Here is a 22,079-nt window from a genome sequence, read left to right as displayed (position 1 = left end):
TTTACTCGTCTAGCCATTCGTTTTAATCTTTTGCAAGAAGGTTGAGTCTCAATTGAAACACTCCCACCTTTTTTATATGGAGACAATAAATTCATTATAAAAGAGTTCCCCTATGGTAAATGGCATTACTTCCTGAACAATCAATATTGGAGTGGTTATCTCGTTCATTTCCTTTTATTTAGTCAAAAGGTTTTTCTCACCTGTCTGCTCAAACCTTCTTACAGTGCGAAAGGTGGATCCCCATCCCCCTCGGCTATTTTCATGTCTGCTGGTTGGTCAACAACACTTGGTATGGACATTCCCACTTTGGTTCGTGCCAGTGCTTCTTTTTGCTGCAACTGAGCACCCAGGCTCCTGTCACGGCACCACTGTTGGTCCACTCCGTTTCCTGTTGAGAAGCACAATCTCCCTCTGGTTCGATGTCAAGATTTTTCTCAGTCAGCCAGATTAGCCTTGTCATCCAGTTCCCATTGTGTAGTGAATAATGGCAATCTGTATGGTCAACCAAATAGGGTTTCATACGGTGTTGTCCGGTTGAACTTGTTATGTTAATGTGTAATTATACCAAATCAACGCATGTAGTCCATGGTCTTTTTGTTTCTTCAGTCTATCTTTCATAGTACCACAAGCAGAAGAGCCCGGCATTCAGGGCCTTGAGTAAGGCTTGGGAGTAGTGCTGTTTCGCGTGTGTGTGGGGTCCAAGTAGGTGCTATTGGAACCCTGCCCCTAACTCATAGGCGTCACGGACGGAAATTTCCGCTAGGCCGTGCAAAATACTATTCTAGTGACTACACTAAATAAACCAATTGACTAACAAAAAGCATAAGAATACATTCCATACTCCACAAAAATCACCTGTTAACTCCTTATTTCTTAATGTTCCATGCGTGTTCATTCCCATATAAGAACTTTAGCAAAACCCACTTGTTCTCAGTCATCATGTACCACTCACCCTGTTCCTGAGTAAGTTCTGTGGCCGCTGCCACCCCTGTTTGCCTATATAGATGCATGTCCTATTGACTGTCCAACTTTCCCCTTTAACTGATTCAAATGCTTCAAATCACCGTCTCTATCATAATAAAGTGTGAGATGGAAGGGGTCAATTGGAGGGGTGTATGAGGTTAGGGAGTCGATCCAGGGCTCCCACCGCAGAAAAGCAGATTAGACGCCGCCTCCCTCTTTGGTCTCAGGATGGTGTCGGACCCAATAAATGTCAGCCGTTGCCTCGAGCTGTTCTCGTGAAGGCATGTTCCATCCTATGGAAAATCTTAATCCACAGTTTATCACTGGCCCGTCTGGAAAGCAAATAATCAGTCCGTCTTGATTGCAGAGGGTGGTCGCTCTCAATTTAATGAGTAAATCTCTACCCAGAAAATTCACTTGGGCTCCTCGGTTGAGCGTCTGTCCTGCAATTTCAGTCTTTAATGGCATATACATCGGCAGAGTCATGGGCACCCCTGTAAAGCCTATTAAGGTGTTCGTCTTCCCTGATTTTTTAGATGCGTGAAGTGGTTGACACAGAGGAATATGTGGCACTTGTGTCTACCACCTTGTTTGTGAATGTCCATTTTGTCCACCTTCACCGGGATAAGAGGTTCTGCCTTACCTCTATCCCTAGACCCAGGGCACCCCTATTGGTAATCAGTCCAATTCTTGTCAGAGTAGAACTGGCCAGATGAGTGCTGTTGTTGTTGCCAGGGTGCCGGGCTACGTCCTCCCCTGCCACGTGGCTGCCCGTAGCTTCCTCTCTGAGGCGGAACCCCTTGGCCATCCACTGTCAGTTGCTGCTTATGTTACTGGAGGAATCGTACATTGTCGATCCAGTGTCCATATTGAACACAATTGAAACATGCTTGGTCTGGTGACGGTTGACGGGCGGTTCCCCTGTCCCCATCGGAGGAACCGCTTCCACGACTCCTGCCTCGACCCCTCCTTTTTGCTTGTGCCATCCACATCTGGCTATCTGTTTCACCCCTTTTGTTTTTATTTCCTTCCTGTTTTATGTCTGATGCTATTTTTGGGCCTGTGCCAATTTTAACTTCAGGAGTTGTTTCTTCATATCTTTCAACTCATCCGACGACTTGTGGTGTCTGTCAATAAAGAGTTGTTAATAATGAGTTTCAAGACGAGTAAAATAACCATCCCCTTCCTCTAATAGGTCAAGGTCATCTTTTAGTTTTTCAAACTTGCTCTGGCAGCGTCTCTAATAATGCAATGCGACAAATCACCCTCTCTGCCTAGTCGCGGGAGGGGTGAAACCCTTTTTTCTCTGTCCAAATACTTGTGCATTGGTCGAGGTGAGAACTGGGATCCATAAGAGGTGTGAAATCATGGAGTTTTGGCACCGTTGGTGTGGAGGATGGGAACATGTTGCGGATGACAGTCAACACTGGAGTGGCAAAAGGAGCTAACAGAATTTCAGATTCAACATTATTTAAACCAGAACGAGACAGAATTTCATCAGATTGGTAGACCGAAATACAACATGCACGGATAAGCCTCACTACGGCAGGCTCATGCTGTCTGTCAGTTTCTTTAGCGCCTGGATCCACATTTCTCCACCAGCCGCCAATCCTGTCAGCCCATTCTGTAAAAATCCAAGATCTTTTAAGGTCATTTCTTGGTAGAATAACCCACCTTGCTGACTTGGGATCATAGGGTAGTTTCCCAGAGTTGTAGTGTATCTCGTCGGGCTCTTAATTCTAACTCCAGTCGGGGATCTAGTTTGAATTTGGTGCCACCCAACAATTGACCTTCTATCTCCATCCACAAATCCTCCAATGATTTTTGATAGTCTCCAGGATGCTTATCACATTCATAATGTCGACAGTCTCCTGACCAAATCACACTCCACTGTTATAGTGGCTCACTCATATCTATATTAATCCAAAAAATACAAGCAAGTACACATCATAATTTTTGGACAATCTCCAATTATTCTAGTCCGGCTCAACGTCAGTTACGACGAGACTAGTGGGTTCCTTGTTACCCCATCTTTCCAGGTCCAATGTTACCCGGGGTCAGGAACTATATTACCCTGACGTATTAAATAGAACAAAACCACTACCAAATGACAATTGTACGAGAAGTCTTCCCTCCTAAAATTATGGCGGAATTTTGTGAATTCATCAAACATGCTTCTGCTCACCTTTTCCTGTCGGTGCACCTGGGAGACCACCATCCTACTGAATCCTTGTCCTCTCCTCTCGCCTTCTAACAGACGTCCTTGTGGATCACGTTGGGGTCGCCATCTATTGGAACCCTGCGGTACTCTGATGATTCGGCTAAAGACGTTTCGCTGACGGACGTTTGACAGACGGACAGGTCGCCGAATGAACGTTCCGCCGAACGGAGCTTTCGCCGAAACGGGATTCGCGCGCTCGCCCCCCCCCCCCGAATCGTGCGTGTACAAGTTTTTCAACCTCAGCCCACGGGCCATATACGGCCCGTTAGGATTTTTAATCCGGCCCGCCGCCGGCGTTGTCCAAATTATAGTAAAAATCAATGATTCATTTCCCTTTGCCGCTCATCACTCTCAATTTATTAGTCTACCGTCAATGGCAGCCTGGGAATAAGCACTCATGGGCGGGCAGATGTAGCAGAACCGAGCCGTGAAATGGCAGCAATCAGGTCAAATCCATCCTAAAACAGCATTTAATGATCAAATACAAATACTGGAGCTCTTTGGACATTAGAACCGAGCCCAGGGAAGTGAATTCCTCAGTAAAATGTCGCGATGATGTCGTGATAAGGCAAAAAAAACGTCTATATACGTCCATTCGCCAAACGGGTCAAAATGCTCTCAAATTCGGTCAAATTTAGCAGAAAACAGCGTTTAATGATTAAATACAAATACTAGTATTTGTATATACAATACTAGTATTGTTTTTTATACTAGTATTTTATTTAAAAGAAGACAAAGGAAATTCACATATTCTTCGTCGTCTTCCTTCTTTTTTTTGGTTGGTATTCCCATAGGTATCGTGTATACAGACTAGATTCCCGATGCGCGTTGTGAGGCAACGGAGCTAGACATCGTCGCTTGTCGGCCATTTTAAGAACAGGGCCATTCGCCAAACGGCTCAAAATGCTCTCAAATTCGGTCAAATCCAGCCGAAAACAGCGTTTAATGATTAAATACAAATACTAGTATTTGTATATACAAATACTAGTATTTGTATATACAATACTAGTATTTGTATTTAATCATTAAACGCATTTTGAGCCGTCAGAGTGATGAGCGGCAAAGGGAAATGAATCATTGATTTTTACTATAATTTGGACAACGCCGGCGGCGGGGGCCGTATATGGCCCGCGGGCCGAGGTTGAAAAACTTGTACACACACGATCCGGGGGCGGGGCGAGCGCGCGAATCCCGTTTCGGCTAAACCTCCGTTCGGCCGAATGAACGTTCGTCGGAACGTCCATTCGGCGACCTGTCCGTCTGTCAAACGTCCGTCGGCGAAACGTCTTTAGGCGAATCATCCGGTCACGAACCCTGCATTTAAAATCACCTTTTAACTCCTTATTTCTTAAGGTTCCATGCGTGTTCATTTCTATATAAGATCTCCAGCAAGGCCCACTTGTTCTCAGTCAACAGAATTTATTAGCCTGATAGAGGAGTCACAAAACGGCGAGCTGGAGCAAATTCTATCCGATCCTTGTCCTAGCACAGATTTGATAGAATGCCGAAGTCTTTCTCTCCTGCATGCGCCGTTATACAACTTGAGGACAAAGGAAAGGCTCATTTTCCCCGTCCTGTCAGCCGTCCATCTCATCACCATCGTCCCAGGGCATGGGAGACGGGCCCCAGCCGTGCCTTCCCCCGAGAAGATAAGGGAGTGTCCTGCCTCCTGCTTGTAGTCATTTCCCTGGCAGGGCCATCTTGTGTTTGTGTTATCGCCGCATTTGTATGGCCTCTTTCTGCCTGATTCCCTGCTTGGGAAAACAGACACAGCTCTTCTGGAAGTTAACTTTAATGTTTATTTCCATTTGCCTGTTACTTCTGCATGATAAATGTTACTTTCCTTCAGTGCGTAAGACACCAATCAATACTGTTCAAATTTCCCAACGTGCGCACAGCGGCCACGTGCACTTTCTCCGTTGCTTAGGCCGAATGTTTTAATGGGAAGCGCACTTCCTTTTCACTGCACACTAACATTAGTAATTCTGCGCACCATGTGTTGTACGGCTGGTGGCAATCGGTTTGGGTGAAACAGGGATGTGGCTTTTCGAAGTAGTTGAGATCCAACCGACGTTTTTGTTGCTTGTTTTTTTCTTTGTATGCTTGGTATGCCAATGAATAGTTTGAGTGTGGGGTAAAAGATGCCGCTAAGTTTTGCCCCAATCAATTCGTCCTTCCTCTTCACTGCACGCTGACCTTATTTTTTTCTGAAAACAGCGTTCTCGGGAAATAAACTGTTTGAAGTGTCATTGATTGTCGAATTGTGGCTCCTCTAAAAAAAACTAAACTGTGAAACGTGTCAAGGACCTTCTGACCGGCCAGATTCAAAACCCTGCCAATTTTTGTTGAAATCCGTCAGATGGTTTAGTCGCAATCGGAGCGTATTGTTTTTTTTTTTTATATTTTATCAGTTTTCTCCGCTGTTAAGAGACCCATGATGTTGAAACTCTGGATTAACACCCTGACGGCAGATTGCGAACGTGTCAAATTTGCTGTGAATCGGACCATTTTCTTTTGGAAACTCAATTTTTTTGGCTTATCGATAGTTGTCGGAAAAAAAATGATATAAAACCTATTCTATGACATCCACAGACGTTCAAAGCATATCTGTAAATTTTCAGATACATTTGCCTTGCCATTTTAGAGTCCATAGGGAATGAACAGACACACATACAGACAGATACACACACGCACACACACAGACAAAGATGCATTTATTAAAGGGTAAACATTGAGCGGCTTGGCCCAAAAGTCCATGGAGGTCAAATTGGCAGTTTGGTCGTAGTTGAAATGTTTTTTTTTTTTTAAATTTTATCAATTTTCTTTGCTGTTAAGAGACCCATGTTTTTACAAACGTGTGTCGAATTTGGTGTGAAACAAGACATGTTTTTGAAAACCCAATTTTTTTTTCAATTATTGATTTTTGATACTTATCTGGGGTGCTTTGACACAAAACCTTGCCTCTGACTCTGCCAGACGCCTAAAGTATAATTGTGTGAATTTTCATGAAAATCGGTACAGCCGTTTCAGAGTCCATAGGGATCGAATAGATACACACAGACATACACACAAACACACACACACAGAAACACACACACGAACACACAGACAAGGCCTACCGATTGTGCATGGTAGGCGCAATGATTTCGTAACGAAATATGGAACTTATTGCCAATCACGTCAATTATTTTGTTAACAAATTGGGTGCCATTATCACTGCAAATGGTTTTTGGAATTCCATATCGTGACTGATATGCCGAGGACAAGTTAAGCATGCTCTGCAAAAAAAAACTTAAACAAATTAAATCCATAAATTGTGTAGTGGCACTGTACCAAGGCCACCATCATCCCCCGTCGAGACATGCGACTTCCCATGACTCAATATGGAAGCTCACCCAAGTAAGCTTATGTACAAATTTGGTTTTTTCGTCAGTGCTCCCAAAATCCCCATTTTGCAGAGCAGCTTATTTGTTCATCCAAGTCAAGTTTCAAATTTGGACTTTGCTGCATCTTCATTAAAATTTCATTTGATGAAATATTTCTTCCATAATTTGTCGCTGCCATCCCAAAATAGGGCTTATTGGCAATATCAGAAATTGATTCCAAATTCCCAAATCTTTTCCACCTTGATATCTGATTTATTTATTATATGTCGTTGGCCAGCCAATCAAAAATATGGTATGTTTCTCAATTCCCATATCTACCACCTCGATATCTGAATGATTGATAATATCTCAGTGGCCAGCCAATCAAAAACACAAGACGGACAACCATTTACGCACACACATAACCAGGGGTAATTTAGTGTTCAACCAGCCTAGCATTCATAATTTTGGTTTGTGGGAGGAAACTGGAGTACCCGGAGAAAACCCATGAATTCCCAAGGACACCATGGATACTCCACACTCTGGAAGGTCGGGATCCACCTGGCTTTCTTTAGTAGACCTTAGAACCGTGAGGCTGATGCGCTAACAACTAGTCAGTCCGTTTGGGTCGTTTACCTATACATCAGTGGCATGCACATTTTCATCACAAGTGGAGATTGCCATCCCCACTGGGGCTTCTTGGCAGCTCACCCCCTTTTGCTGTCCTATCAGCATGTACACATTTACCAATAGAAGTTTGTTTTTGAAGCCAAATTGCAGCCGTTGATCGCCACAGTCAGTCACCATGAGCGAATGCCATGCCAGTGGCTGTGTGAGGCTGTTTGCCAATAATGCAATAATATTGTCAATTTTCTAACCCCTTTTTCTCAAAGTAACTAATCCCACATTTTGTTTTTGTTTTTACATCCCGTATTTTGAACAAACCACCCATTCAAAAACAATATTAATAATCTCTCTCTCCAGTTTTATCATTAAGTAAGAAATAGATGAAAAACCCAGTGTAAGATCTGTTCACTCCTTCTAAGAGCCCTTCGGAATCAACAAATTGGTCAAAAATGGCTATCTTGCTCTGTTCCCAATTTCGAAGCTAAATAACCAATCTCTCACCAAACAGATTTTCTATCACCTGGAAAGACATTTTTTGTGTAGAATCCGAAAACAGCGAAAGTAACCGCAGAAGCTTGCATTTCCTTCAGATCGCGTTTTGCTCTCATTCTGAAATTTTCAACGGAAGCGCGCTCTTTGCCGCTAACTGAGCTTTAGACTCGCTCCAAAAAGCTGGACTTCTCCTCACACACACAGCTTATCTGTCATAAATTCCTTGTTTTGCTCTGTTTACAAATGCCTCCCCAGTGAGGTATCATGTTTGAAATGTCGTTTTTTTAGCCATGTGTATTGCATCTTAGAGAAGAGTACCATTAGTCCATAATAAGCTAAATTCCCATCTGGTCTCCAACCACATCCCACAATTTGCCGAGACCGCATAATCCAAAAAATGCTGCAAGCACAACTTTATCCCATAGTAAAAAACATTTTTTTCTGCACTTCCACAGACAATCTCTATTACATTCGTGCTGACGTCGTCCCCAATCAGACGATCAACCCATTGAATTAACATCCAGACACCTTAAAGAATTCACAACACCATTCTACTAGACGCCAAACAATCGATTGCTTGGACACCAGAGTGCTAAACATAATCTCTAACCCAACTCACACTACACAATGTGTCGGTTTATCTGCCGTAATGCCAATATAAATAATCGCCACAACTAAAAAATCATGACAATGCTTTTCCGTCATACATTTCACTCCTTCGTCGAGTAATTTTCTTATACTTTTCTCATAATGCACAGACTGAAGCACGATAAAAGAGAAACATCAACAATAATGATGGTGGGAACAGACTCCCGGCCCAGTTTGATTGCACAGCTGTGAGAACAGTGGGAGACATAAAGAACTCACACAGCCTCCTATGAATGTTTATTTAAGATCGTTTAACTGAGCTCATGCATTCGGAAACCTCTCATATGAATGATTCCCTCACATTTGGAAACCCTCACGAATGGACACATTCACTTGGACTCACGCGAGCTCACACATTCTCCTAGAAATGTTTAACATCCTCGTACAAATGTTTAACTGAGCTCAGACATTCATATGGTCTCACCAGAAATGTCTTGTACTCTTTTTGGTTAAGTCGTCAACCGTTGGAACCCAGGTGCTTAAATGCCGTGGCCACGGTCCTTCCCAGATGTCGACTCAGCGCCTGGATTCCTCCGTTATATTGACTCCCTGGCTCGAATGACCGATATGATAGGTTCACCAATCGACCTTCCCAAGAGAAAAGACAATCTTCTGGATTTTTCTTGCAAGAAGAATAAACCGGTGAGATCCAGTCCCCGCTCCGTTCTGGCCTCACAAGCCTTTTTTTGTTGTTTATTAACTTCAAGGACCCTAGTTACATTGAACGTCTCAACTCTCAGGGGAGGGGTGGGAAACAGAAGAGAGACGTCAATATAGTCAAAACAAAAGAAGGTCTGAAAGTCATGTGCAGCTCAAAGTAATTTGAATATTCTTTGTTCAGTTCACTCCAAGCAGTCCAAGGCGTTTTGGCTTCTCTTTGTTTAGTGTAACTAAGGTTCTCAGGGGCAAAGTATTTACTTTGTTGCAAGCAAACACATAATAAATAATATGAAACTAAGTTTAATAGTAAAGCAAAGTATATTCTACATTGCAAGCAAATATATAATACAGTGGTACCTCGAGATTCGAGCTTAATTCGTTCCGGGACTGAGCTCGTATGTTGATATTTTCGTAACTCGAGCGGACGTTTCCCATTGAAATGAATTAAAAAGTAATTAATTCGTTCCAACCCTCTGAAAAAACACCAAAATCAGGAAAATGTATTGGATTTTTTTTTATTTCTTCTAATTCGCCATCTATTAACAAAGTATCAAATAACTAGTGGTTTAATAATAATAATCGGACATAGGCCCTGTCGTCATCATCAACAACAAAAGCCTACTTGTCACCATACCCAGAAACCGCGCATGACGAAATTGGTAGTGCTTCTCCATAAGGTGCGTTTACTCGGCAAAAGACCTAAATAAGTGATAGTTACGGACTCGTAATTTGGCATTCTGCTGTTATGGATACGTCGCGTCACCCCCCGAGCGGGTCACTTACCTCTCACTGTCTTTCACTTACCTTCAGTCAGCCAGTAGGAGGCAGATCACCACCCAAACATCTTTTCATATTACCTCAGAAGGGAATGTGTGTTGTGTTACCGCAAATTTAGAGTTCTGATGGATGTGGGGAAAAACTGTCCTTAAGCCTATTTGTCCGTACTTTGTGGGACCTATAGCGTCTGCCAGAGGGCAGCAGCTGGAACAGATTGTGACCAGGGTGGTATGGGTCCCCTATGATATTCCAGGCTCTGCTGAGGTAACGAGGGCTGGCAATGTCTTTCAGTGAGGGCAGAGAGCAGCCGACGATCCTCTGGGCAGTGTTAATCACTTTCTCCATGGCCTTTTTTTCTGCCGCCGTGCTTCCAGCGTACCACACTGTGATGCAGTATGCCAGGATGCTCTCTACAGTGGTTCTATAGAAGGTTATCAGAAACTTGGTGTCCAAGTTGTTCTTCCTAAGTACCCTGAGGAAATGGAGTCGTTTCTGAGCCTTCACTACTACCGTGATGTTTGTAGACCATGAGAGCTTATCCGTGACGTGGACCCCCAGGAATTTAAAGGACTGGACCCTGTCTACACATACTCCATTTATGAGGAGTGGGGCCAGATCTGTGCTGCGTTTGCGAAAGTCCAGGATTATTTTTTTAGTTTTCTAAAAGTCTCTGTAGGCCGACTCATCCCCTCCTGAGATGAGTACGACCACAGTGGTGTCATCCGCAAATTTGATGATGGAGTTAGACTGGTGGGTGGGTGTACAGTCGTATGTGTACAGGGAGTACAGAAGAGGACTCAGTACACAGCCTTGAGGGGAGCCAGTGCTCAGTGTAATGGAGGAAGAGAGGTGGGGACCAAGTCTAACAGTTTGTGGTCGGTTGGTCAAGAAGTTCTTTATCCAGCAGCAGATGGAAGAAGATAGTCCAAGGTGGGAGAGTTTGTCAGTCAGAATGTCCGGTTTTATGGTGTTGAAGGCTGAGCTATAGTCAATGAAAAGCATCCTCACGTAATTCCCATGGTGTTCCAGGTGGTTCAGTGCTGTATGTAGAGCAATGGCGATAGCATCCTCAGTGGACCGGTTTGCTCTATAAGCAAACTGGTGAGGGTCAACTGAGGGAGGGATTGTATTCCTGACGGGTGACCAACTTTTCAAAGCACTTCATGATCATAGGCGTGAGTGCAACAGGCCTATAATCATTGCTGTCAATGGTTGGGTTTTTGGGGACAGGGATAATGGTGGCAGATTTCAGGCAGGATGGAATGATGGATTGTTGCAGGGAACAATTGAAAATTTTTGTGAAGACTCCAGCCACCTGGTCAGCACAGGCTTTGAGCACCTTCCCAGGTACTCCGTCTGGGCCAGCAGCAATGTTCCCTCTAAGCTGCGCGCGTGCGCAATTGCGCACTACTCTCGTATTCTCTGCGCAGCAGCAATCATATGGCGCGCAGTATTTTTTTTTTTACCCCTTTCCCCATGATGGCGCCGTTTAAGCGGCAGCCAGTGGCAGTAGCTCTGTCCACTCTTATGTTTTCGTGTTTTACAGCATGTTTTACATGAAAAATTAGAGGGAACATTGACATGCACCTGGTTGTGGCAGGTGTGATACTGGTGTGCCCATAGCGAGCAATGATAATGTCGTGACCGGATGATTCGCCTAAAGACGTTTTGCCGACAGACGTTTGACAGACAGACAGGTCGCCGAATGAACATTCGTTCAAACAGTGTTTAATGATTAAATACAAATACTAGTATTTGTTAGTTTAATGATTAAATACAAATACTAGTATTTGTATTTAATCATTAAACACTGTTTTCAGCTGGATTTGACCGAATTTGAGAGCATTTTGAGCCGTTTGGCGAATGGACGTATATGGACGTTTTTTTGCCTCCATCGCGAAAAATTAGAGGGAACATTGGCCAGCAGCCTTCCTGGTGTTCACAGACCGCATTACCAGTCTCACTTCCTGTTCCCGGAACTTCAGTGTATTGCTGCAGGGTGGTGGTGGGGGTGTTGAGACTGGGTCTGATTTGTCAGTTTCAAAGCAGGCAAAGAAACGGTTTAGTTCCTCCGCTAGTGAGGCATCTGCGTTAACAGACATTGTTATTGTAGTTGGTAATATGTCGTATTCCCTGCCACATCTTCTTTGGGTTATTTTCTGTGAAGTGCTCCTCAATTTTCTTAGTATATGCTGCCTTGGCCTTTTTAATGCCTCTTTTCAGCTCTGCTCTGGCAGCTCTATATTTTATCTTGTCCCTGTGCCTGTGTCTCATTGGTCATCCAGGGTTTTTGGTTAGGAAAAACCTGTATCCGTTTATTTATAGTGACGTTGTCAATGCAGTTTTTGATGTAGGAAAGTACAGTGTCCGTGCAGCCCTGGAGGTTGTCGTGTTCGAAAAGTTCCCAGTTGGTGCGGGAAAAACAGTCCTGCAGCTGAGAAAGAGCGTCCTCGGGCCAAGTTTTATCTTTATTTGTGGCCTTGTTAGCCTCCGGAGTGAAGTGTAAGCGGGGGTGAGAGATAGGCAGAGGTGATCTGATCCAGCTAGGTGAGGGAGGGAAGTGGCTTTATAAGCATGTTGTATGTTAGAATAGACATGGTAAAGGTATATATATCGCCGTTACTATGACGACCGTTAGCTCTCTAGGTAAATAATAGGGCCTACTTTTTGCACGGCAACACGCTCGTTTAAAAACAAACAAATTTAAATGAACTTGGATTACGATGCAGACACACTCAAAATAAGTTTAATCTAACTTTACACTAAACGTAATTCTAATTTTGTTTTACATTTTTATACCATTCTTCCGGCCAGGTTGACTGTTTGCCCCGCCTCCAACCTCACTTTTACTATCGATGGGCTGTTTGCTTTTGTATTCCCTTCAAATTATTCCGAAAATGTTTCACACAAATGTCCTCACAATAGGATAACGGACGACCACTTGCCAACGAGAAGTAATATATACTCCTCGTAATAGCGATTGCTCCGCCGTTCGTGCTGAGTGACGGGAAAAAAACACTGAAAAAAATGCAAGGCTTCACCCAGTGCTCGTTCTATTATACACGAAAGAGATGCGGCAAAAAAGACAGAGCGCTAAAATCCTAAATAGCCTCTCATGTCTTGGCCACCTGGCTTTCTCGTATCTCGAAATTTGTCTCGTATCTAGAGATAATTATCGTATCTCGAAATGCTCGTATGTCGGGGTGCTCGCATGTCGAGGTACCACTGTAATGTGAAACTAATAATCCTGACACCCTTCCTACGCACCGGGTGTTGTAAAATGTGAACAGGGAAAGTAGGGGGTAACAGATAATCTTTTGTGAGGTGTTGATCACCCTCTGCAGGTTGAAGGTGAGTTGCTCCTTCCTGAAAACTTTCAGGAAATGTAGCCTCTGCTCCGCCTTCTTGACCTGTACAGTGGTGTTTTCTGCCCAAGAGAGGCCACAGAGAAATGGACCGCCAGGAATTTGAAAGATTCCACTCGCTCCACACATTCACCGTTGATACAGAGGGGGCAGAAGAGGCCTTTTTCCGTGAGAAGTACGGGATGAGCTATCTGGTCCTTGAAACGTTCAGCACCATGTTGTTAAAAGCGCACCACTCGCTGAGTCTAAGGACCTCATCTTTAGGCAGTTTTATTCCCCTCTGTGATCATCCCCACCACCGTTGTGTCCTCTACAAATTTCATAATGATGTTGCCTGTGTGTGGGGGTCTGCAGTCATGTGTGTAGAGCGAGTAAAGTATTGGACTCAGCACACAGCCTTGGGGCGAGTGTGTGCTGATTGTGTGGGCAGATGAGAGGTGACGACCCAGCTTCACTTGCTGGGGTCGGTTGACCAGAAATTCCTTAATCCAGGAACAGGTGGAGGGTGGGAACCATATATTTGCCAAGTTGGGGATAAAAATGCTCGGTATTACTTTGTTAATGGCTGAGCTGTGGTCAATTAAGAACATTCTGACATATCTCCCCCTTTTCTAAAGGTGGCAATGTGCATCATGGAGTGCGGTGGTTATAGCATCTTCAGTGGATCTATTTGGACCATATGCAAACTGATGCAGCTCATGGATGAGGGGAAGACAGGCTTTAATGTGCTTCAGTACCGGTGTACCAGTGTTTCAAAGCACTTTGTGATGATTAGAGTGAGTGCTACTGGGTGGAAATCTTCCAGATTGTTTGTGGGTGACTTCTTGGGCACTGGGATGATGGTGGTCGATTTTAGCCAGGCTAGGTTGGTAGCTTGATCTAGTGACAGGTTGAAAATGTTATTGAAGACTGGTGCTAGTTGATCAGCACATGCGTTGGTTACTTTCCCTGATATTCCCTCCAGTCCGTGGCCTTCCTGGGCTTGACAAGATAGACCACTCATCTAGTGTCCATTACCTTCATGATGCGTGGGATGGTTTCAGAGGTCGGTATGGGACGTAAAGGTCGTTGAGGTGGTATGACTGAGTGCTGGGCTTGAGACTCAAAGCATGACCGGACGTTTGGTCGACCGGACGTTTGGTCGAACGGACGTTTGGTAGGTAGAACGGACGTTTGGTAGGTAGAACGGACGTTTGGTAGGTAGAACGGACGTTTGGTAGGTAGAACGGACGTTTGGTAGGTAGAACGGACGTTTGGTAGGTAGAACGGACGTTTGGTAGGTAGAACGGACGTTTGGTAGGTAGAACGGACGTTTGGTAGGTAGAACGGACGTTTGGTAGGTAGAACGGACGTTTGGTAGGTAGAACGGACGTTTGGTAGGTAGAACGGACGTTTTGTAGGTAGAACGGACGTTTGGTAGGTAGAGCGGACGTTTGGTTGGTAGAGCGGACGTTTGGTTGGTAGAGCGGACGTTTGGTTGGTAGAGCGGACGTTTGGTTGGTAGAGCGGACGTTTGGTTGGTAGAGCGGACGTTTGGTTGGTAGAGCGGACGTTTGGTTGGTAGAGCGGACGTTTGGTTGGTAGAGCGGACGTTTGGTTGGTAGAGCGGACGTTTGGTTGGCAGAGCGGACGTTTGGTTGGTAGAGCGGACGTTTGGTTGGTAGAGCGGACGTTTGGTTGGTAGAACGGACGTTTGGTTGGTAGAACGGACGTTTGGTTGGTAGAACGGACGTTTGGTTGGTAGAACGGACGTTTGGTCGCCGGGTTCGCTCGCTGTCAAATTATGACAGCAAGTTTACTGTTGATATTTTGATATTAGATATTAAACTCACTCTCTCTCATGATTATAATTTTGAGAGTTGGTTTCAGCAGTAACAACCCGGCGACCAAACGTCCGTTCTCACAAACGTCCGGTCGACCAAACGTCCGGTCGACCAAACGTCCTTCGACGAAACGTCCAAGTACAGACTCAAAGAGGGCAAAAGGTTGTCGAACTCCTATTTTATTACATGTTTTCACGACCAGGACCCGTTTTTATTGAAATTGCCAGCATCCGCTGCAGTCAAGTATTGTAGTTGGAATTCCTTATTGTTCTCTTAAAATGTGATTTACCTTGGTCTCACCTCATGTGCTTGTCAGTGTCAAATGTCTTATACTTAAGCATTTTGCGTTTTTCCAACTTTTTATTTTCAATGAAAATCTTGAATTTAAGACAAATCTTATCAATTTCATGTCCAGTAAAATTTACTTGAAATGTCAGATTAATCACAAATTTAAAATTACCGTATTTACTCGTATATAAGCCACTTTTGTCGGACAAAAAATTATGACTGAATCGATGGTACGGCTTATATGTGCATAAAAACACGACATGCACGACCGCAAGTTGACGATGCCATGACACGATGACATCATGATGCACAACAATGCGGCCGATACGGTCGGTCATTTATTTCAAAATAGAACAAAGATAAACAAAACGCTAAACTAAATTTATTTTGACGTCTTTGAATGAAATTCAAGAAAAAAATGCACGTATCTTGCATAAAACGTGCTCCCTCGGGGCACGGCTATCTTATCTAGGTGGGGGGGCGCCCATCTTACCTAGGGCGCTGCCGTCTAAACCTAGTTAAACGTGCTCTGACTGGCCAGACGCAAGTAGCCTTGATTTTGAAATAAAACAAAATTCTACTATTGGAGTAATATGAATCATCAAAATAATTGATATATTTTTTACATTAGAAGCAATATGGCTGCCACAACATCTTAAACTTATGGTATGAAAATTGTAATTTCTGTAATTAGAAAGCATCAGGTTGTCATCAAGATAGACTTTCTTTTTTCAATTTGAATAATTTGATATTTTGCATTTCCAAAGACAAGCATATTAACTTCCTTATGATATTGACCCCAATAATGTGCTTTTTATTCATACAGTATCTCAGAAATACCACGAGATGATTTTTCTTAAGATGTTCCCTTCAAAGTAACACATTTGTTCTCCTATTAAAACCATAGATATGGAGGTGAAAGTTGGGGCTTATACGGGAGAAATTGTAAAATTAAAGAACTTTAAGGCAATTTTAATGGTGCGGCTTTTATTCCCGCGGGTGACTTTAATGCGAGTAAATACCGTAATCATAATTTTGATGCAACTAATTAACACTGGAGTTATTGTTGAATATTCTGATATCAATTCTCAGTTATAAATATACATTTCTAATACGAATGATAATAGTTAAATATCACTTGTCAATTGAATACAGCGGGGCAAATAAGTATTTAGTCAACCACCAATTGTGCAAGTTCTCCTACCTGAAAAAATTAGAGAGGCCTGTAATTGTCAACATGGGTAAACCTCAACCATGAGAGACAGAATGTGGAAAAAAACAGAAAATAACATTGTTTGATTTTTAAAGAATTTATTTCCAAATTAGAGTGGAAAATACGTAATACTGCAATCGTTAAAACGTTTGGTGTAAAGAAATCAACTGTGGGACTAATAATTAGAAAATGGAAGACATACAAGACCACTGATAATCTCCCTCGATCTGGGGCACCAAGCAATATCTCACCCTGTGGCATCAAAATGATAAGAACTGTGAGCAAAAATCCTAGAACCACACGGGGGGACCTAGCCTGCAGAGAGCTGGGACCACAGTAACAAAGGCTACTATCAATAACACAACAGGAATTCAAATCCTTCACTGCCAGACGTGTCCCCCTGCTGAAGCCAGTACACATCCAGGCCCGTCTGTGGTTCACTAGAGCATTTGGATGATCCAGAAGAGGACTGGGAGAATGTGTTATGGTCAGATGAAACCAAAATAGAGCTTTTTGGTAGAAACACAGGTTCTCGTGTTTGGAGGAGAAAGAATACTGAATTGTATCCGAAGAACACCATACCCACTGTGAAGCATGGGGGTGGAAACATCATGCTTTGGGGCTGTTTTTCTGCAAAGAGACCAGGACGACTGATCTGTGTAACGAAAAGAAGGAATTAGGCCATGCATCGAGAGATTTTGAGTGAAAATCTCCTTCCATCAGCAAGGACATTGAAGATGAGATGTGGCTGGGCCTTTCAGCATGACAATGATCCCAAACACACAGCCAGGGCAACAAAGGAGTGGCTTCGTAAGAAGCATTTCAAGGTCCTGGAATGGCCTAGCCAGTCTCCAGATCTCAACCCCATAGAAAATCTGTGGAGGGAGTTGAAAGTCTGTGTTGCCCAATGACACCCCCAAAACATCTCTGCTCTAGAGAAGATCTGCATGGAGGAATGGGCCAAAGTACCAGCAAGTGTGTGAAAAGCTTGTGAAGAGTTACAGAAAACATTTGGCCTCTGTTATTGCCAACAAAGGGTACATAAAGTATTGAGATGAACTTTTGGTATTGACCAAAGACTTATTTTCCACCATGATTTGTAAATAAATTTAAAAAAAATCAAACTGTGATTTTCTGTTTTTTTCCCACATTCTCTCTCATGGTTGAGGTTTACCCATGTTGACATTTCCACGCCTCTCTAATATTTTCAAGTAGGACAGCTTGCACAATTGGTGGTTGACTAAATACTTATTTGCCCCACTGTACATTTTCACACATTGCTGAGGCTTGAAAAAGGCCTCCTTCCTCTGCTGTTGTAAATTTAATCTCAGCAGTTAATGAATGTTCTTATCCAACCTAAATGTGACATACAAACGAGTAACAGAGCCTTTTAGAACTTGTGACTTCTCGGTGTCTACATGTGCATTACATTTAAACCTTTAATTATCACCATCGCTCTTAAGTGGATTTAGCAACAATAGTATTTACATTTTAATATCTTCATGTACCTATTTTAGTTTTCAGTCTTACCCTTGACAGCAGACTATTCTGTTTTTATTTTGAGATTGAAGCGGCATTTCGGAATGTAAACACTGCTGACCAGCCTTGGTGAACATTTTTCTCCCAGTCTGTATATTTTTCCCAATACAGTCAAACCTCTATTTATGAATGCCTCTAGGTATGAAGCTTTCAGGTTACGAAAGCTTTTTATATGCAAATGAGGGCCTTGAGATAAAAAAAAAAGATTCAAGTTAGGGAATCCCCCAAAAAGTAAATGCCTTTCTTTATCCATTATTTTTTTTGAAAATATTGTCGTGGATGCATTGATTCGCACTTTGGAACCTCGCTACACTCTACTGGGCTCTCATTGGCTGTCTCTCATTGTCTTCCGATAGAAAAATAATGACTAAATCGAACCTGGACTAGCTCAAGTGACACATTCAGCAGAAAAGTCATTTCAATGAGAATGAGAAGTGAGAAGTACAGATGTGAAATATAAGGTAAAATTTAAGTCAGATTTGTGCATATTCTAGTGAAATTTATTAAGATGTTTATTCATGTATATTTATCATTAAATTTTATTATGACTAGATAATTTTTGGGTAATAGACTCACAATATCTAGAATGGAGGTCAACAGCACCCCATCCCCACCGTGTGCGGTCGTTTGGTCGCCGGTCTTTTGGTCGCCGGTCTTTTGGTCGCTTGGTCTTTTGGTCGCCCGGACTTTTGGTCGCTGGTCTTTTGGTCGCGGTTTGGTCGCCCAAATGATGACAGAGAGAGGGAGAGTTTAGAGTTTAATATCTAACACATCGGCTGCTGCCATCTACTGTCCATTTATTAATCTCAATTATTAAAAAGAAGACAAAGCAAATTCACAGATGGTGTTTTTATTGAAGCAGTAAAACTTACAAATTCTAGCAACCTTCATTCTCTCTGGGAGAAATAAGTGCACTCATTTAACACATCGGCTGCTGCCATCTACTGTCATAACACATTATTATTTTATTAAACCAATAAAAGTGGGGATGTTTGGATTAAATGTTCCGACATCCGGGTGCCACGCAAGATCTACATCCGAGTTACCACGAGGGATCTCCATTCTTCTCCGGACGGCCAGGTACGCGACACGACCTTTCTCCATTCAGCGTACAAGCAATCAGAGACTGACGAGAAAGACCGCAAATTCACCATCTGTGAATTTGCTTTGTCTTCTTTTTATTAAATTAATTTTACTTATTGCCTTTTATTTTAATGTCAAAGTTACGGGCTAAAAGTATACTAAGAATTTTATTTGTTTGATAAAAATGACCATCTAAAGCAGTGGTCCCCAAACTATTCCAGAAAGGGCCGCAGTGGGTGCAGGTTTTCGTTCCAACCGGTAAGAGGAAACCTTTCCACCAATCTGGTATCCTAGAAGTGCAATCAGTGGATTGCAGTCAGGTGCTTCTTTTTTCAGCAGAAACCTCATTGGTTAAACTGTTTGTGTTGGATCGGTTGGAACAAAAACCTGCACCCACAGCGGCCCTCCAGGACCGGTTTGGAGACCTCTGATCTTAAGTATTTCAACATTGCAAGTTCTCCCAGAGAGGATGAAGGTTCATTGGACGCCTATGACAGTCGATGGCAGCAGCCTTTGTGTTAAATGAGTGCTCTTATTTCTCCCAGAGAGAATGAAGGTTCATTGGACGCCTATGACAGTCGATGGCAGCAGCTGATGTGTTAAATGAGTGCTCTTATTTCTCCCAGGGAGAATGAAGGTTCATTGGACGCCTATGACAGTCGATGGCAGCAGCCGATGTGTTAAATGAGTGCTCTTATTTCTCCTAGAGAGAATGAAGGTTGCCAGAATTTGTAAGTTTTACTACTTCAATAAAAACACCGTCTGTTAATTTGCTTTGTCTTCTTTTTAATAAATTGACAGTTTAATAAATTGACAGTAGATGGCAGCAGCCGATGTGTGAGATATTAAACTCTAAACTCTCCCTCTCTCTGTCATCATTTGGGCGACCAAACCGTGACCAAAAGACCGGCGACCAAAAGTTTGGGCGACCAAACGTCCGGGCGACCAAACGTCCAGGCAACGAAACTTCTGGGCGACCAAAAGACCGGCGACCAATCGACCATGTACTATCCCCACTATCCACAGTGTTGCTGGTACTTTGCTTTCCCATCCTGAGATGGTGAAAGATGGACCAACATTTCTTTGAAGCTGTCCAAAACATCATTTGTCATCTGGTCAAAGCAGTCTTCAGTAAAAGTATTGTTTTACTTACCGGCTGTTCCACTTCCTCCTTTGTGGTCAATCCACTCAAAAATAGAAAACTGAATGACGGATAATGTTGAGGGAGATGAGTTAAGTGCAGTTTCTCAAGCAATTTTAAGTTTTTTTTTTAGGCATGCTCAAGAAGTCATCTTAAGAGGAGACTCAAAATTTTCCCTACACTTGAAAAAACGGTATTACTGCTAGAAGGGAGCACAGGTTATAATGGTACAAACAAGTTAAATGCAAATATTACATGAGTAGAATGTCTTTTCTGGCAGAATTAATTTTGCTTGTTCTTTTTTTAGGAGGTGGTAATGGCAACTTTGGACCTAGAGGATGTACGTTGTTATAGAGGAGAGACATGTCAGCTACAGATGGTGAGGAACGGACTATTACTCTAAGATCACACCTATAGTATGAAGACCATCAGCATGGATGTAATTTTGATTCGGGGTAATTATTTCCTACATGACACCAGTTATATTACCGTATTTACTTGCATATAAGCCACCCGCGCGTATAAGCCACACCCTGAAAATTGCCTTGAAATTTTTGGATTTGACAATTTCTCGGGTATAAGCCGCCCCCCTGAATCCCAATTTTAACCTCCATATACATGGTTTTAATGGGGAGTACAAATGTGTAAGAACGTAATTACCTATCTTGTCTGTGAATTTGGTGTCAACAAATCAAATAGTTTGGGAGCTATTGAAGAAATTAGACGCTAATAACAGTAATAAATTAGTAATTCATAAATGGAGTGTGTTGTTGAAAAAGTAAAAGGTGTTCGGTAAACAACATAATCACCTATCTTTACTATAAATTTGGTCTCAAAATTTCAAAGGGCTTGGGGAGCTATTGAACAAAATAGGTGCTAATTGCTTTTTTTTTAAGATGGTGATAGCTCTCAGATTAGATTAGAACTTTATTTCATCCTGTATTCAGGAAATTTCTTGATTGCAGTAGCAAGACAGACAAGACACAAGACATTGTAGACATAGGTAAAATTTCTATCTATTTTATCTCTCTAACTATCTTTTCTGTAAATTTGGTGTGAATCCGTCAAATGGCATTGGAGCTATTGAAGAAATTAGGTGCTAATAACAGTAATAAATTAATAATTAATAAATGGAGTGTTGTTGAAAACTAAATGGTGTTCGATAAACAGAAGCTAATTATCCATGTAAAGGACCAAAGTCAAGATTTAATTTCAATTTCATTCAATTTTTTTGTACACTCTTAAACAGTTTTGATGTCATTAAGAATATTTCTGTAAATGTATATACGTATGAATATGTCCATATTCCGTGAGTGACTTTTATTGTGAAGGGCACAAACTTCAAAGCAGTGGTCTCAAACCGGTCCTCAAAGGGACGCAGTGGGTGCAGGTTTTCATTCCAACTCAAATAGAGGATACCTTTTGCAAGTGTAATCAGTTAATCAGTTGATTGCAGCCAGGTGCTACTTATTTTAGAAGACACCCGATTGGTTAAAATGTCGGCACTGGATCGGTTGGAACAAAAACCAGTACCCACTGCGGCCCTCGGCGGAATCGGTTTGAGACACCAGCTTTAAAGCAACAGCTGACGTGAACCGCGGGGGAATTTGTTAGTCAGTCAGTATACATCTTAGCACCGGCCAAAGCGGCACAATTTATACGGAAGGAAAAGGAAAGACGGCGAGTTGCAAGCAAGTGTGGTGGTCAACGGAAACGGTAACATTAAAGACTTTACTACTAGCTAACTAATAAGCTAGGTGATGTGCAATTCACATGGGAAACATTGACAGCTTGACCCACTGCATCACGGATTATATCAACTTCTGTGTTGAGAACACTGTACCCTACAAGAAGGTCCGTTGTTTCTCCAACAA

At 42.6% G+C, this 22,079-nt stretch overlaps 1 protein-coding gene across 5 annotated transcripts in view; it reads left to right on the top strand.

The window, feature by feature from the left end:
* Positions 1-22,079, top strand: part of nadsyn1 (NAD synthetase 1) — a 129,743-nt gene that overhangs the window by 51,592 nt on the left and 56,072 nt on the right. For all 5 annotated transcript variants that reach the window (XM_077619485.1, XM_077619492.1, XM_077619477.1 and 2 more), the window contains one exon: positions 20,513-20,584. In XM_077619485.1, the coding sequence (XP_077475611.1) occupies positions 20,513-20,584 (72 nt within the window). The remainder of the gene's footprint in view (positions 1-20,512; positions 20,585-22,079) is intronic.

The sequence above is a fragment of the Stigmatopora argus genome, chromosome 2 (genome assembly GCF_051989625.1).
Source record: "Stigmatopora argus isolate UIUO_Sarg chromosome 2, RoL_Sarg_1.0, whole genome shotgun sequence".
NCBI classification, from domain to species: Eukaryota; Metazoa; Chordata; class Actinopteri; order Syngnathiformes; family Syngnathidae; genus Stigmatopora; species Stigmatopora argus.
Note: the sequence above shows the minus strand (reverse complement) of the source record. Positions and strands in the feature narration are given on the sequence as shown.